The sequence below is a fragment of the Rhinichthys klamathensis genome, unplaced genomic scaffold, assembly GCF_029890125.1.
Source record: "Rhinichthys klamathensis goyatoka isolate OS25496 unplaced genomic scaffold, OSU_Roscu_1.1 h1tg000161l_1, whole genome shotgun sequence".
NCBI lineage: Eukaryota > Metazoa > Chordata > Actinopteri > Cypriniformes > Leuciscidae > Rhinichthys > Rhinichthys klamathensis.
In genome coordinates, this window is record NW_026606695.1 from 2,783,806 (window position 1) to 2,797,679 (window position 13,874).

At 36.7% G+C, this 13,874-nt stretch overlaps 1 protein-coding gene across 5 annotated transcripts in view; it reads right to left on the reverse strand.

Annotated features, from left to right (window-relative positions):
• Positions 1-502: 502 nt before the first annotated feature.
• The window catches only part of arhgap36 (Rho GTPase activating protein 36), a 44,477-nt gene continuing 31,105 nt past the window's right edge, over positions 503-13,874 (reverse strand). For 3 of the 5 annotated variants that reach the window (XM_056258944.1, XM_056258941.1, XM_056258946.1), the window contains exons 4-13: positions 10,467-10,747; positions 7,555-7,753; positions 5,530-5,585; positions 5,012-5,162; positions 4,683-4,831; positions 3,675-3,851; positions 3,191-3,279; positions 1,979-2,175; positions 1,312-1,643; positions 503-725 (exon numbers count right to left, since the gene is read on the reverse strand). In XM_056258944.1, the coding sequence (XP_056114919.1) occupies positions 654-725; positions 1,312-1,643; positions 1,979-2,175; positions 3,191-3,279; positions 3,675-3,851; positions 4,683-4,831; positions 5,012-5,162; positions 5,530-5,585; positions 7,555-7,753; positions 10,467-10,747 (1,703 nt within the window). In that variant the 3' untranslated portion in view covers positions 503-653. The remainder of the gene's footprint in view (positions 726-1,311; positions 1,644-1,978; positions 2,176-3,190; positions 3,280-3,674; positions 3,852-4,682; positions 4,832-5,011; positions 5,163-5,529; positions 5,586-7,554; positions 7,754-10,466; positions 10,748-13,874) is intronic. The other 2 variants (XM_056258945.1, XM_056258942.1) reach the window with 1 other exon arrangement.

The window sequence follows — 13,874 nt, forward strand, 5'->3', positions numbered from 1 at the left end:
ATGAAGCAAACTGACCATACAGGCTTGATTTCCGCTCACTATTGCCTTGCCAGTATGTTTCTAGCATGTTATATGTTTGGCAACAGTAGCTTTTCATTTCTTAAACAACCATGTGAGAGACACATCATGGCCATATTCCAGGATGACAATTGTCAAGATTCATCATGCTCTCATGCTCAAATTGTGAAAGAATGGTTGGGGAGAGAGAATGAATTCAAGAAACATTTTCACACATGAATTGGCACCTCTGAGGCCAGACCTTAAATTCATAATTCAATATTTGCCCTTTCATCTATGTAAATGTGTATTTATTGGTCAGTATGGCATTTAAGCTTGGTAGGTTGATTGTATTAGAGTTTGGAGTTTTTATTAGACTGCCAGCTATAGAAATGGCAATGCTCACTCTGAACAGTTTCACCCTTATTGGAGGAAATCCTGCCTTTAATCCAAAACAACAGTGAGTCCAGCATTAATAGAGATCATTTCAGATATTTGGACAGGATCTAGTCAAATGCAAGTTTAATGTCAATGTAATGTTGACACCAGTATCACCCCCTTGTGGTTCAGTGATGCCATGAGTTCAGAGCATGTTCTCCAAAAGGTAAAAAGTTATCAAAAATATCCCATCCTTCAAAGAAAGTCTTCCACTCCACCTAATTTTTCTGAGACTGTGAATGGTCGTTGAAGAAGTTTTGCAGCGAAGGGCTTCTCCTGACAACAGGTATCTGAAAAGCAACATGTACAACATTTAAGGGTACAGATCAAAAGAATTCAAAGCTACCAAATGTACTATATACACTTTATTTAAAAAAAGGACATGTTTAAGTTGTTGATATATGTAAAAGCTTCAATAATGATGAAGACCAAGCCTCAATCAGCTGCCAATACATCAGAAAAGTACTTCAGAAAGCTTCAATGCTAATGTAACCAAATATAATACGAGATGTCAGCCTTTGACTATTTTGAAATTTTCAGTTCCTGCTGAGTGCATGTTGAGGATTCATGTATATAAAAGATGCTTTCTATTTAGAAAAGGTTAATTACAGCGTATGCTATATATGCAGTTCTGACAGGTTTATAATAATTCTTTTGATAATCTATGCTCTTTTTCTAGAAGAGTGGGGTTAGTTAAGATTATATTATATAAACAGTATAGTGTCCACAGATAGATTATATCTGTGTGTGTATCTACTGGCAGTTCTCTCTCTACAATTGTACAGGTCCACCCACACACACACACACACACACACCCCCCCACACACACACACACACACAACCCCCACACTACATCTGTTCATCTATGGGTCATACTATAGTCTCTGAGCCTGACACCTTGCCAGTGAAAAAGTCCCAGAAGTTGCTTGGCGGCTTGCTGTCGTCTGACGTCGTGGATGAGGTGTTGGAGCTCTGTCGAACCCAGATGCCCCTCTCTCTAGGACTCTGTGGTTGCGAGCCACTGTCCTGCCGCCCCAGACTGAAATGAAGGCGCTCCTCTGAGCAGGTCTGTCTTGAAACACCTTGCCTCTGCTCCTGGAGCTCATCACTCTGGGCATTAGCGGAAGACTGGGTCAGACTCAGCAGGTTGTGGTGGGAATGAAACTGCCTCATTTTAACGATGGACTTGGGTGGAACCTCAGAGGAGCCTGTTATACAAAGCATAAAAGAATATCAATACAATATTTGCTTGCATTCATTTACACAAGGGAAAGCACACTACCATTCAAATGTTTGGAAGATTTTTTTAAGAGTAATGAATATTTTATTCAGCAAAGAATGGATTAATTGATCATATACTATATTATCAATATTTCACAATATTACTGTTTCTACTGACTCCCTACTTATCCCAACATTTGAATGGTAGTGTAGATTATAATTCCATAATTACAATTGAGGGAGAAAACAGATTCCCAAAAGTAGGAAGTAGATATTACTAGTCTAACAACTGACTCATTGAGAAGAACTCGGCACTACTCACGTTTCCTGTTAGTGTTAAGATGAAGAACATTGAGGAAGACCTCACTGCTCAGACTTCCTATCGCAGATGTCTCTGGATAAAGAGGACACAGTGGCTCCAGGGATGACAGGTCATCACTGGACTGACCCACAGAGTCCAGAGATGCCTGTGTGTCCCTCCGTCCACCAGAGTCCGTCTGTATTGTAAGGCTGCTACTACTGCTGTCACAAAGGAGAGATGTTTTAGACTCAGTGTTAAGAGTGAGGAAAAAATGCAGTCTAGTAGTTTTTAACTTATTAACCATGTAAACATAATACTGTCTGTGTTGTAGAGGTCTGTCCTTTAAGATAAAGAAAGCAATTATATGTCAAATTCTTTAGATTAAGTTACATTATACAGTGCAACAGCGCACACTTTTTCAGTGGCCTTTGTTCCAGAAGTACTTTTCACATACATTTTCCCAACATGGAGTTTTCATTAAAGAGTTAAAGGGATGAACCAAACCAACCAGCTATGAGGTAAATCACAACATTACAAACTTCTGATGTGAAGTGATGCGTTTTAGTAAGAAAAATATCCATATTTATAACTTTATAAACTATAATCACTGTCTTCCGGTAACGGCTGTAGTTTCGGCGGGAGAGTGACCTCTGACCCGACGCATGACGTAAGATGTGGGAGTAGTTCAAATAAACAGGGCTGGTCAACAAACTCAAGCTCCTCCGACATTTCTCTTTAAAAATTCTTGTTTTAGACTTCTAATTCATGACCGGTGTTTAGTTTTGCTCTATTCACCGGAACTAGACTTGCAGATGGAACGGAAGCCAGTGATTATAGTTTATAAAGTTATTAAATATGGATATTTGTCTCACAAAAGCGCATCGCTTCGCTTCAGAAGACTTTTATCAACCCCCTGGAGCCGTATTAGATTACTGTTATGATGGATGCGCTTTTCAGGAGCTTCAAAAGCTCTATTCATTCCCATTATAAAGCTTGGAAGAACCAGGATATTTTTTAATATAACTCGGATTGTGTTTGGCTGAAAGAAGAAAGCCATATACACCTAGGATGACTTGAGGGTGACTAAATTATTGAATCATTTTCATTTTAACCTTTAAAGGTTATTGTTAAAAAATAATGAGTTTTTACTTCCGGAGCCCGACTATTGCTCTAATAAAATCCCATATTCATTATAGATTATTCTTCTATTAGATCTATTATCAGTCAGCTGACCTGAGTTTCCTGCGCAGCAGATAGTCAATGACGTCAGGGTCCGTCTGAATGAGGCTCATGAGCACCTCCTGCTGCAGCTCAGCAGACACCTGTGCATGAAATAAAAAACGCCCACTCGAGAAATAATTCAACAAAGTCATCTTTCAAGCTCTGTGCATGCAAAAAGATATCATGCATCATATCTAGGCCTACGATATTATCCATTGTTCTGTTCTCCCAGAAAAACATTGAAACTTAATTTTTTACCCAAAAATTTTATTATTTTATCATTTCCACATATGGCTTTCTTCCATGAAACACAATAGGAGAAATTCTGGAGGTCTGGTGGCCTTTTGAAATGTTAAAGCTTCAGTCTCCATTGCATTTTTCCTTTTGTGTTCCACAGATGTGAGTTTGGAACAACATTTTTCTTGTTTTGAGTGACCTAATAGTACTCCCTCTTTTCTCTCTTATCATTCCACACCTCCACTGATCTCTCTCTCACCATGAAGAGGTGTTGGTGGTTCTGGAGGAGCATTAGGGTGACGGAGATGATGGCAGTGCTGTCCTCTATGCCCAGAGCTTGAGGGCTGAGCTCTCTCTCTGATCCTCTCTCTTTCTGCAGGAGATTGGGCCCAAAGATCACCGCCAGGTTTGCTGCTGTCATCTTGTTACCTGAGATCTAAATCACAACACCAATTTAAAAACAGGTCAGAACCTTGATTTGATTTCTAAAATTTGATTCGACCAATAGTGACAGTCTGGTGGGAGTGTTATATCATTTATTGAGTACTGGCATTATTAAATCTGGTACTGTCAGTTACAGGACAATGGTTTGTTGGTTTACACAAGGGGCTAGGTTCCAATCCTGCTGAGCGGATTTATATATTTTATTTATTTATTTTGCAGGTATCTGTCAGTGGATGTATATAAGGGGCAGCAGTGCATACCCTTCATATCCAGCTCCAGCTCAAAGATATAAGGTGAATATACCAGACTTTTTGAGTGCGTCCAGTTTATGAATTTCAGTAGTTCAGAATGCACTGCTAAAGGTTTTGCTGTCACAAATAGGCAAACCCTAACCCTAATACTATAAACTAATGCGGAATGTGCTGGGGTATATCAATTAATATAAATCATACTAAGTGATGTTTTTTGAAAATGTAAAAGTGCTGAAAGTTTTTTGGGATGAGTAGGTTTAGGGGTAGGGGATATAATACAGTATAAAAAAAAACTGTTTATGGAAAGTCCCTATAAAACATGGAAACCCAACGTGTGTGTGTACAGTATGTATATAATATATGTAATCCTTGAATTGCAATGGTCTCTTTTGGCACATAGCTATCAGAAAAACTCAATTTAGTTTAAGTATTTAAAAACAATGTCCAGCTATGACATTGCCACTCATACCACACTTAACTGAAACATCCCTTGTTTTTACATAATAAAAAAAATTCACAATAAATTTTCTTTGGTAAAAACATCTGTACCATAAATGACAACTATACCATACCTCCTGCTGGTTGGGTCCAGTGGAGCTTTTCGCGTTCTCCTGTACTATATGAAGGAGTGTCAGGAGCCTCAGCAGAGTGTCACAATTACAGGCTGGCAACAAGTACAACAACTGCTGCAGGTATGTCAACTGATCTGCCCCTCTCAACTCTGTGAGATAGACACAAAACATCTCGTAAGGTGAGCGTATGTCATAACAGCTAATACAGTAATGAGAAGTGTGATGGATATTTATGGAATAACACCATTAAACTGTGTATGCCGATTCCCGTAAAATAATAGATGTTAAATCATTTGTGAATGCCTGTCTTTACGACAGTATGCTCATACGGTTAGCGTGCAGAAAGGCCTGGTAGAGTTCTCGTGGTAACAGGGGGTCAGGCATGTCCCTCAGAAACTCCTTCAGTAACGCAGCCACGTCATGAACGCTGTGTTCCTCGTCTAACACGACATCTATCCCAATGTCAAAGTCCTCGCGCAGCTGAAAACACACAAGGATAAAACATTATCAAACAAACTGCCACCACACACAAGACTCAAGTATCCCATGTATCCTGTTCCTGTATAAACACAGCATAATATACACACACACACACAAATCACAGTCAGTCTGAGGTCAGCTATGAAAACAAGACACTGTACATGCTATGATCATTATTTAAAACAGTCACTGTTAAGGAGACTGTCATTGCACAAATAGATAAAACAGTGTGTCAGTATCATACTGACAGCAGTGTGTTTCTAGATATGAAAGACAGGGGGCGCATGCCACATGCGAGAGACAAAGGTTGTGTATGGTGCAGTGATGTAAACTGGCTCTAGAGAGCAGATGGAACTAACAAACTTACCTGACGGACTCTTTTTTTGGAGCTGCCTACACGGAAAATCCCTAAAGTTTGTAATCCTGGAGAGAGAGAGAGAGAGAGAGAGAGAGAGAGAGAGAGAGAGAGAGAGAGAGAGAGAGAGAGAGAGAGAGAGAGAGAGAGAGAGAGAGAGAGAGAGAGAGAGAGAGAGAGAGAGAGAGAGAGAGAGAGATAGTAAACAAGTGCTGGGCTCATATTTCATCTTCCTGATTTGATATTGGTTTGACTGTTTTTGAGTGGTGTCTCATCTGGGTGACCTTATATTTGTAACCTAAACCAAGGGTGTGTTATGAGCCTGAGGATGTACTCAAATTAGTTCACTTATGTTTCAGGGAAAGAACTAAATTCTCAAAAAGTACTTGGGTTTATATTCAGTATTTCTAACATGGCGTTTCTAACTACTCCCAGATAGTTCATAAGCATTTCACTTATGACACTTAAAGTGGTCTTCAAATCAGATCAAATCATTCTTGAATTAGAATAAATTCAAATTTTAATTAAGTAGAAAGAATAAAATTCAAAGAAATTAAAGTATACAAACACACATGCTTTTATGAGCATGCACAAAACATACAAGGTATTTCCAGGAACATGTTAAAAATACAATGTTTGAAATGCCACCTATGTGTATTGTATTATTTTTAATTAATGACGTTTAATGGTGGAATATCACTTTATTTTCCACAACAAACTAATTTACTTATTCAAAATCCCAGCTAAAAAAAATGATTCTAAAACTTTTTGCTAACATTCCCATTAAGTTATATCTGAATGTTCCCTGAACTTTCAAAACGGCAGTTTTTTAAATGTAATAAAAGCATTTTATCTTTGTTAACGAACGTTATGGAAACATTCCATTTTGTAATTTTGCAAACATTATGAAAACATTCCTTTTGAATTTTCTCGTAACAAACAAGTAGTAAAAAAAAACATTATACAAACGGCCAACTAAAATGTTTCAGAAAAAAAATGTTCCATGAAGGATTTAATACATGTTGATATTTTAAGAACATCTTTAAAGACCAAATAACATTGAACGAGCATTCTAATAATGTTACTGGAAGAACATTTGTACATAACTTTAAAAGAACCTTGCCATAACTTTACGCAGCCCCTAAAGGAACATGATGATGGAAAAAATATATAAGATGGGCGGAAAAAATTGTCAATGCTTTAGAGTTCTCTCGCAAATCATTGGGTAACGCTTCATTTTACAGTACGGTACTTACGTGTACTTACAGTGTACTTACCTAGAAAGTACTGGCTAATATAAGGTAAGTACATGGGTTAGGGGTAGGTTTAGGGGTAGGTTCAGAGTTAGTGCCTAGTTATTACCCAGTAATTATAATTACTATAATAAGTACATAGTAAGTACATGGGTAACAGGACTGTAAAAGGAAGCGTTACCAATCATTGGTATTCCCTACCCTGAGAAACTTTGTGCTCGCTCGCAATATGTTTTCATTCTCCTGAGAAACTTTGTATTAACTCGCAAAAAAGTTTCTTGGGGGAATGCAAATGTTTTGCGAGCGAACGCAAAGTTTCTCTGGGGAATGCAAAAGTTTTTCGAATGAACGCAAAAGTCTTGAAACATATTTTTCCATCTCATTTTTTTCAACTAGAAAGTTCTGAGAATGTTCCCTGTTGGGATGGAGCTAAAATAATAATATAAAGTTGTCTAAATACAATGTGGTGTATAATTTGTAGAGCTGTATGTTAAAATGGAAATTGTTTTGATGGATGGGTTAATTTTAACATTAATTTGTTAATTTAACTTCATATAGAGAAATGTTTAATCAGTTAAAGATTCAGAAAAAGTACTATACGTAAGAATAGACATAATCAAATGAAAAAGCCTAATGAAATTTCCCTACTGTTTCAAACTTGTTTCAATTGCAATTCAGTCAATTTCTTTGCCTGCCAGTCTAATTCAATTTTCAATTCAACTTCCTGTGCCAATTTAAACTTAACGACTGGACATGTTGTGCTGTAATGGGGTTTGCAGCTCACCGTAGTTCTGGATGTGGTTACAGCAGCGCTCTACCACTCGGGGAACTTGTCTGTAGATGGGGTTGAGACTGAGTTTGGCCTGTGTTCGACCAGCAGCCTTTTTCATCTCCAGCTCATTAGGGTGAGAAAGCTGCAGAGCTTCCAGTAGTCTGGACTGACTCTCAACCAGATCAGAGATGCAGTCTACAGACATCCCTCCCTGATATAGAGAGAAATAAAAGATAGTTAGTCATTAAAGGAGAACTCCGGCGCAAAATGAACCTTTAGTCTAATAACACAGTGGTACCTAGTCAACCGTTCTCTGAGATTTGTTTTCATGATAATCGAATGTAAAGAGTTTTATCTCTAAAAACTGTTTAGCGTATAACGCTAGTATATAGGGCATAGAGTAATGAAAAATAAAGATCGCTAGTTAATACCACTAACAAGGCTCAAAATAGCCCCACACTAACACGGTAGCATAATGAGGGTCCCTACAATGCAAACCGAAGCATTGAGAACTTTAGAAGTGTACAGACAGTTTAATAAGAAGATATTTTATAAAGACAGTCCACTTCGCGTATACAGACAGGCGTTCGTGGTTCGACTTGTCGAGACTGTTTTCCAAAGATGGCTCCTGCCTGTATACGCGAAGTGGACTGTCTTTATAAAATACTGTGTTATTAGACCAAAGGTTCATTTTGCGCCGGAGTTCTCCTTTAAGGTCAATAGTCACAGGAATGACGGTTAAGGCATATGGCGAACGTAAGGCGTAGACGATGAAGGTCAGAATGACAACATAAATTTGAGCGAAAGCCTGTTCTATTTACAATGGATTATTAAAACTGGTAAACACCTGAAACACTTTCACACTGATCAGTGGAGCTCAAAGACAGTTAGACAGAAAAAAATGAACACAATAAATCTATTTATGCTATATATACAAAAGAAATGTACACAGATTTTATAAAAACTTTTCAAATGTCAACACAATGATGACTGAATGTCAGTAATCTGTTCTTTTTCCTTTCTCTCTCCATGTTTGGGTGGACAGAATGGATAGTTTGATTTGGCAAAGACACAGACATAGATCTCATTCCCTCCTGCTGATATGTAGCCACCCATAGAGATGTTGTCTCCAGTCATAGAGAGAGGTATGGAAATCTCGCATACGGCATCAAACAATAACCTGAATCACGCCGACTGCTGCCTGTCTCAGTAATAACAAACATCTTAGCCATTATTAACATGAGGAATACCATAATGTTTATGATATTCCTCAAATTAATATTCATAATCTACACTTTACTTGATGTCTGTGTTACCTTGAACTAATTAACACTGTTTTATTTATTGAAGTGGCCATAACAATTCCTTTATGTCAAGTCTGTCACATTTATTTATATAGCGCTTTATTCAATACAGATTGTTGAAAAGCAGCTTCACAGTAATAAACAGGAAAATAACAGTCTAAAAGCTCAATAAATAATAGTGAAACGACTTCAATTTCAGCTCTACAGAAGACAATAGTGTCTTCTTTACTTTAATTTAGTTCATTGTTGATTAAATTCAGTTCAATGACGGTGTCAGTGTTTTAAAGCTCATCAATTACTTTTAAAAAGTCATTTTTTTAATGTTTCGTCAGTTTTTTTTTTAATCAAATATTGTTTTAACTGTCCCATCCTTCAGTCTTTTTTAAAGCCTATATGATCACTCAGTGAAATGTGCAGAATAAACTCAAGATCAGACTGAAATGATCAAATAAAATATAAATTAATTTTGTTTAATTTTGTTTAAAATTGTATCAAAATTCATTTGAATTTTATATTTAAATGTATTGTTATTATTTGTTTAATTATAATTTGATGACACTTCCTGAAAATTAACTTTATATAACTTTTTAGATATAGAACATACCAGTCTGTTTAACAGTATTTCAAAAGACCAAGGAAAATCTGATTCCTCAAATGATTTAATGAAGCATTTCTGTCCTTTTTGTATTTCTATTTCTCTTTTTATAACTTTTATTCTTGACAGAGTAAATGAGAACAGTGAATTATCTCTTTTTTTTTTGTTGCTTTTTTATGAACAAGTTGCTTAGATTGGGTTATAAGCCTCAGCCAGAATTTTATCTGTGAGATGTACCATATCGACCATATTCTTTGAATGCCAGGTTAGTGATATCAAGCAGTTTCTATTGGCCCTGATTTATATTTGTGTATATAGTGTCTTTTCCTCTTATTTGAGATGTCAGCAACAATCTCTCACAGCAACAACGCAAGGCAACTACTATGCAGTTGAAGTCGCTTGAAGCCGCAACAACTGAACCTTGAATCGAAAAGAGTTTGTAAGCAAAAAGGAGAAAGGACAGTACATGTAATAAAACATGAATCAACATCGCATAGCCTCACATTTGCTGTGCATTGACTAGTTTCACAAAACAATGTCTTTTGGTAACAATACCAGTTACTATTTTCCCATATTTGCCTTGCCAAGTTACTTTCCACCCTTGTCCGATATGAATAGCAATCGTTATGTCTAATTTCAAGTGTTGGCAAACTCAAAAAACAATGGCATATAAACGACTTGCTCATAAGACATATTTTTCAAATAGCCTATATCCGTCTTTCATTATTGGGAGAGTTTTGTTAGTGACATTCACACTGCTAAAGCGTTCATCTGTAATCAAGCCATCAGATTCATCCGCGCGGAATACCGGACCTGAAGCACAACTCGCATAATGACCAAAACAATGTTCCTCTGCAAGTAACTTGTAGTTTTATGCTTCAACTGCTACAGGGTCAAACGTACATACAGTAGTGTAGCTTTAAATGTACATACCACAGCTTTTAGGAAATATGACTTTTGATGAGCTTTCTCGTGAGGATGTTTGGTATACTTCTAAAGAAATATGCACACATTGTTTCCCTTACCCGTCTGTGTGAGCGTGAGGTGTTGTCCATGAATGCTGATGTGGGAGGTTTGCTGTGGACCTCCAATGCTGGTGTTGAGGCAGCACCAGGTGAAAAGGCTGTATTGCCCAGTGGCCGGTTTCCATTTTGCTGCGATTTCTCGGCCCGGAAGTGAAGAACACTGGCCTCCAGGTCCAGACAGTCCCGTCGGCTCTCTTTCAGAGCATCCTGCCGCTGCTTGTGTGCCCGATCGTTTGCGATTACCTGGGCGAGAGGGATACCGAATGCTTTGGCCGCAGACTCTGTGGGAGAGACAACAAACAAATGATTTTAACAGTAGGCCTATGGACCTTTTAATTCATCTTTATTTAAGTGCACGCTTTAAAGTTTCCATAGGTTCCTTCCAAATCAATGAATTCTCTTAGATGTAAGAAACATGTCAAATTTTTTGAAAGGACACTGCTAGTTTTTACACTATACATTTCAGGAAGGGAGTGTGTGAAAAATGGCATACTCTTCCTTTATCTTGGAAAATAATGACTCTGAGGTTTTTGCAATGACATTTGATATATGCAATTATCAGTCTATTCTTCTTGTTCATTTACTGTTCATTTACACACTTTACAGTGCTTCAACAGCACTATTTTTGTACTTACACTTACATTCTATATATGAGCAAAGTCAAATTTTAAGAAAGAAGGTATACTTTACCATTCACCAATAGGAAATGTGTTGCAATTTGACACTAGACACTACAGGCAGAACCATTGCTTTTTCATGCACTGGTCAATTTTGAGATTTTGCTTCCATAACCTATCTTTTTTTCTTCTTTTTTTTTGACCAATGGAAAGAAAACATCTAAAATACACATTTAAGTGTTTGATTGTATTACACTTTACTATTTGTGTCTGTAGATTTCAATTACAAATCATATCTTTAAACACAGTTTTCTCAAAATGAGTTTTTTTTCTTCTGCACAGAGTCAGAAATCTCCACTCCATTAGCACTTACACCAGACATTCCAGTTTTATTTCCTGGCTTTATCCAATGTTCAGATTTCTGGTCTGGAAATGTAAGCAAATTAGTGCATTTTTTATAAGAAAATGCATTATTTGCATATTTAAACAACCTTTCATCAAACAGTTGTGTTTATGTAGGCTACTGTGATTAATCAGCAGGGGAAAGTATACCAATATCAATCAGTTAAAAGTTTTACATTCACCTGCAGTATCTTGCCTTAATAATACAAAAATATGTTAATATTTAATTGTCCCCTGTGGCTTATTTTTGGCCTATTTAAAAAAAAACCTGCATGTTTGATATGTTAAATAAAGCTTTAAGTATTAACATATTTGCATATGTTAAATAAAGTTGCATTTAAGATCCATCTGCCACAAATCACATTTAGATTTTTACATGACTTGAAAGTATTTATAAACACTATAATGTTTCAGATATCTTCAGCTTCAGTATGATCCTTTTGAAGAAAAAAAGTGCAATATTACCTTGTCTTTTAACCAGAAATTGCAATGATAAAAACAACTGTTACTAGTTTGTCCATTTTTAGGTCCATCTGTAGGTAAGCCTTTAAGACAGTTAACATTTTACTTGATTGACTGACTGCTGAACTAATTCAAACATGAGACGTATTAGCACTTCAAAAATCAAATCCACTTGACTTTTGCAGGATCTCACATGCATTATTTTAATTAAAAAAAGCTTTATTTAACATATTATTTTAAAGCAGCTTAACTGTGATTGAACTTAACCCATCCAAGCTATTTATATCGATGGGGAGGTACAAAGACGTGTATACGTAAAGCACTTTTAAATAGCAAATTTAACACCCTAAAAGGACTACACTGAGCTTACAGCTGATCTGTTTTGGCTGGCAATGTAACACAAAAGCAAAGCAGCCTTGTATTCTCTTCTCTTCTCATCTCCTCCCTCCCCTCTTCACAATCCCTTTTCTTCTATCGCTGCCCCAAGGCTTAAAGATCTGGTGGCGGGTCAGGTTGGTCTGGTCCACTGGCCGCTAGTCCTCTGATAAGCTGGATGGATATGGGGATTGAGTCTTCTTTAAAGATGTTCCTCCCTCCACCCTATCAGCCTAGTCCTTCATTCAGCCCTCCCCTCCTGCCACATTGTGCCTGAACGTGGAGCTGACGCACATGCTGAAAACAAGTGCCAGACTGTGGTTGCAGGTGGCAGGCGTTTGGCAGAATGCCAGGAACACGGTCAAACAAATCCAACTGACTGAGGAATCAGTGCTGCATTAGCACCGGCAGCGCTCAGAGCAGCTCTGAGATCAGTTTGAGCTCTTCAAGCAAAGTTAAATACTATAACTATAAGTTACTTTGCAACTACATGTCAACTAACTCTCATTACAGTATTAGTAGACTGTTAAGTTATAGGGTTAAGTGTTAAGGTTAGTAGAATAAGTTGACATAGTTGCAAGGTTACTTTTAGTTAGTAGACTGTCGGAAGTGGACCATTGAAATAAAGCATTACTATTATTATTTACAACATTATTATGTAGGCTACAACACAGCATTATAGTGTTTCAAACATCCACTGGGTTTAGTAAGATTTTTTTTAAAGAAATTCATACTTTTATTCAGCAAGGATGCATTAAATTGATCAAAGGTGTATGAATGAGTGAGTGAATGGGTGAATATGACGCAATATGTAAAGTGCTTTGGTGGCCATTGGGTCTGTGAAAGCGCTACATAAATGCAGTCCATTTAAAGACAGTTACAAAAGATTACTATTTCAAATAAATTCGGTTCTTTTGAACTTTCTATTTATCAAAAAATCCTGACAAAACTGTGTCATGGTTCCACACAAAAATATTAAGCAGCGCAACTGTTTTTAACATTGAGAATAATAGGAGCAGCTATATTTATTATAAATATAGTATTGAGCAGCAAATTTGCATATTACGATTTCTGAAGGATCATGTGACACTAAAGACTGGAGTAATGATGCTGAAAATTCAGCTTTGCATCACTAGAATAAATGAGATTTTAAAATATATTAAAAAAGAAAACAGTTATTTTAAATTGTTCGCTAAATTACTGTTTTTACTGTATTTTAGATTAAATAAGAAAACAGTTATTTTAAATTGTTTTGCTAAATTACTGTTTTTACTGTATTTTAGATTAAATAAGCCTTGGTGAGCAAAATACATTTCTGTCAAAATCAACAATAAATCTTACCAACCCTAAACTTTCGAATGATAATGTAGTTGTCAAATTCTGTCAAAATTCTATACAATTCAAAAGTCTGCAAAAAGCAGCTCTCCAGTCTTTGATGAGTATCCTCACGTAAACTGGTTTTACTGTTTACACACATTATACAGTTTGAAAGAATTGTTATTAGTTTCAGAATCGTTTAGATGGTTTCAGCATGTGAGTCAGTATCCAGTAT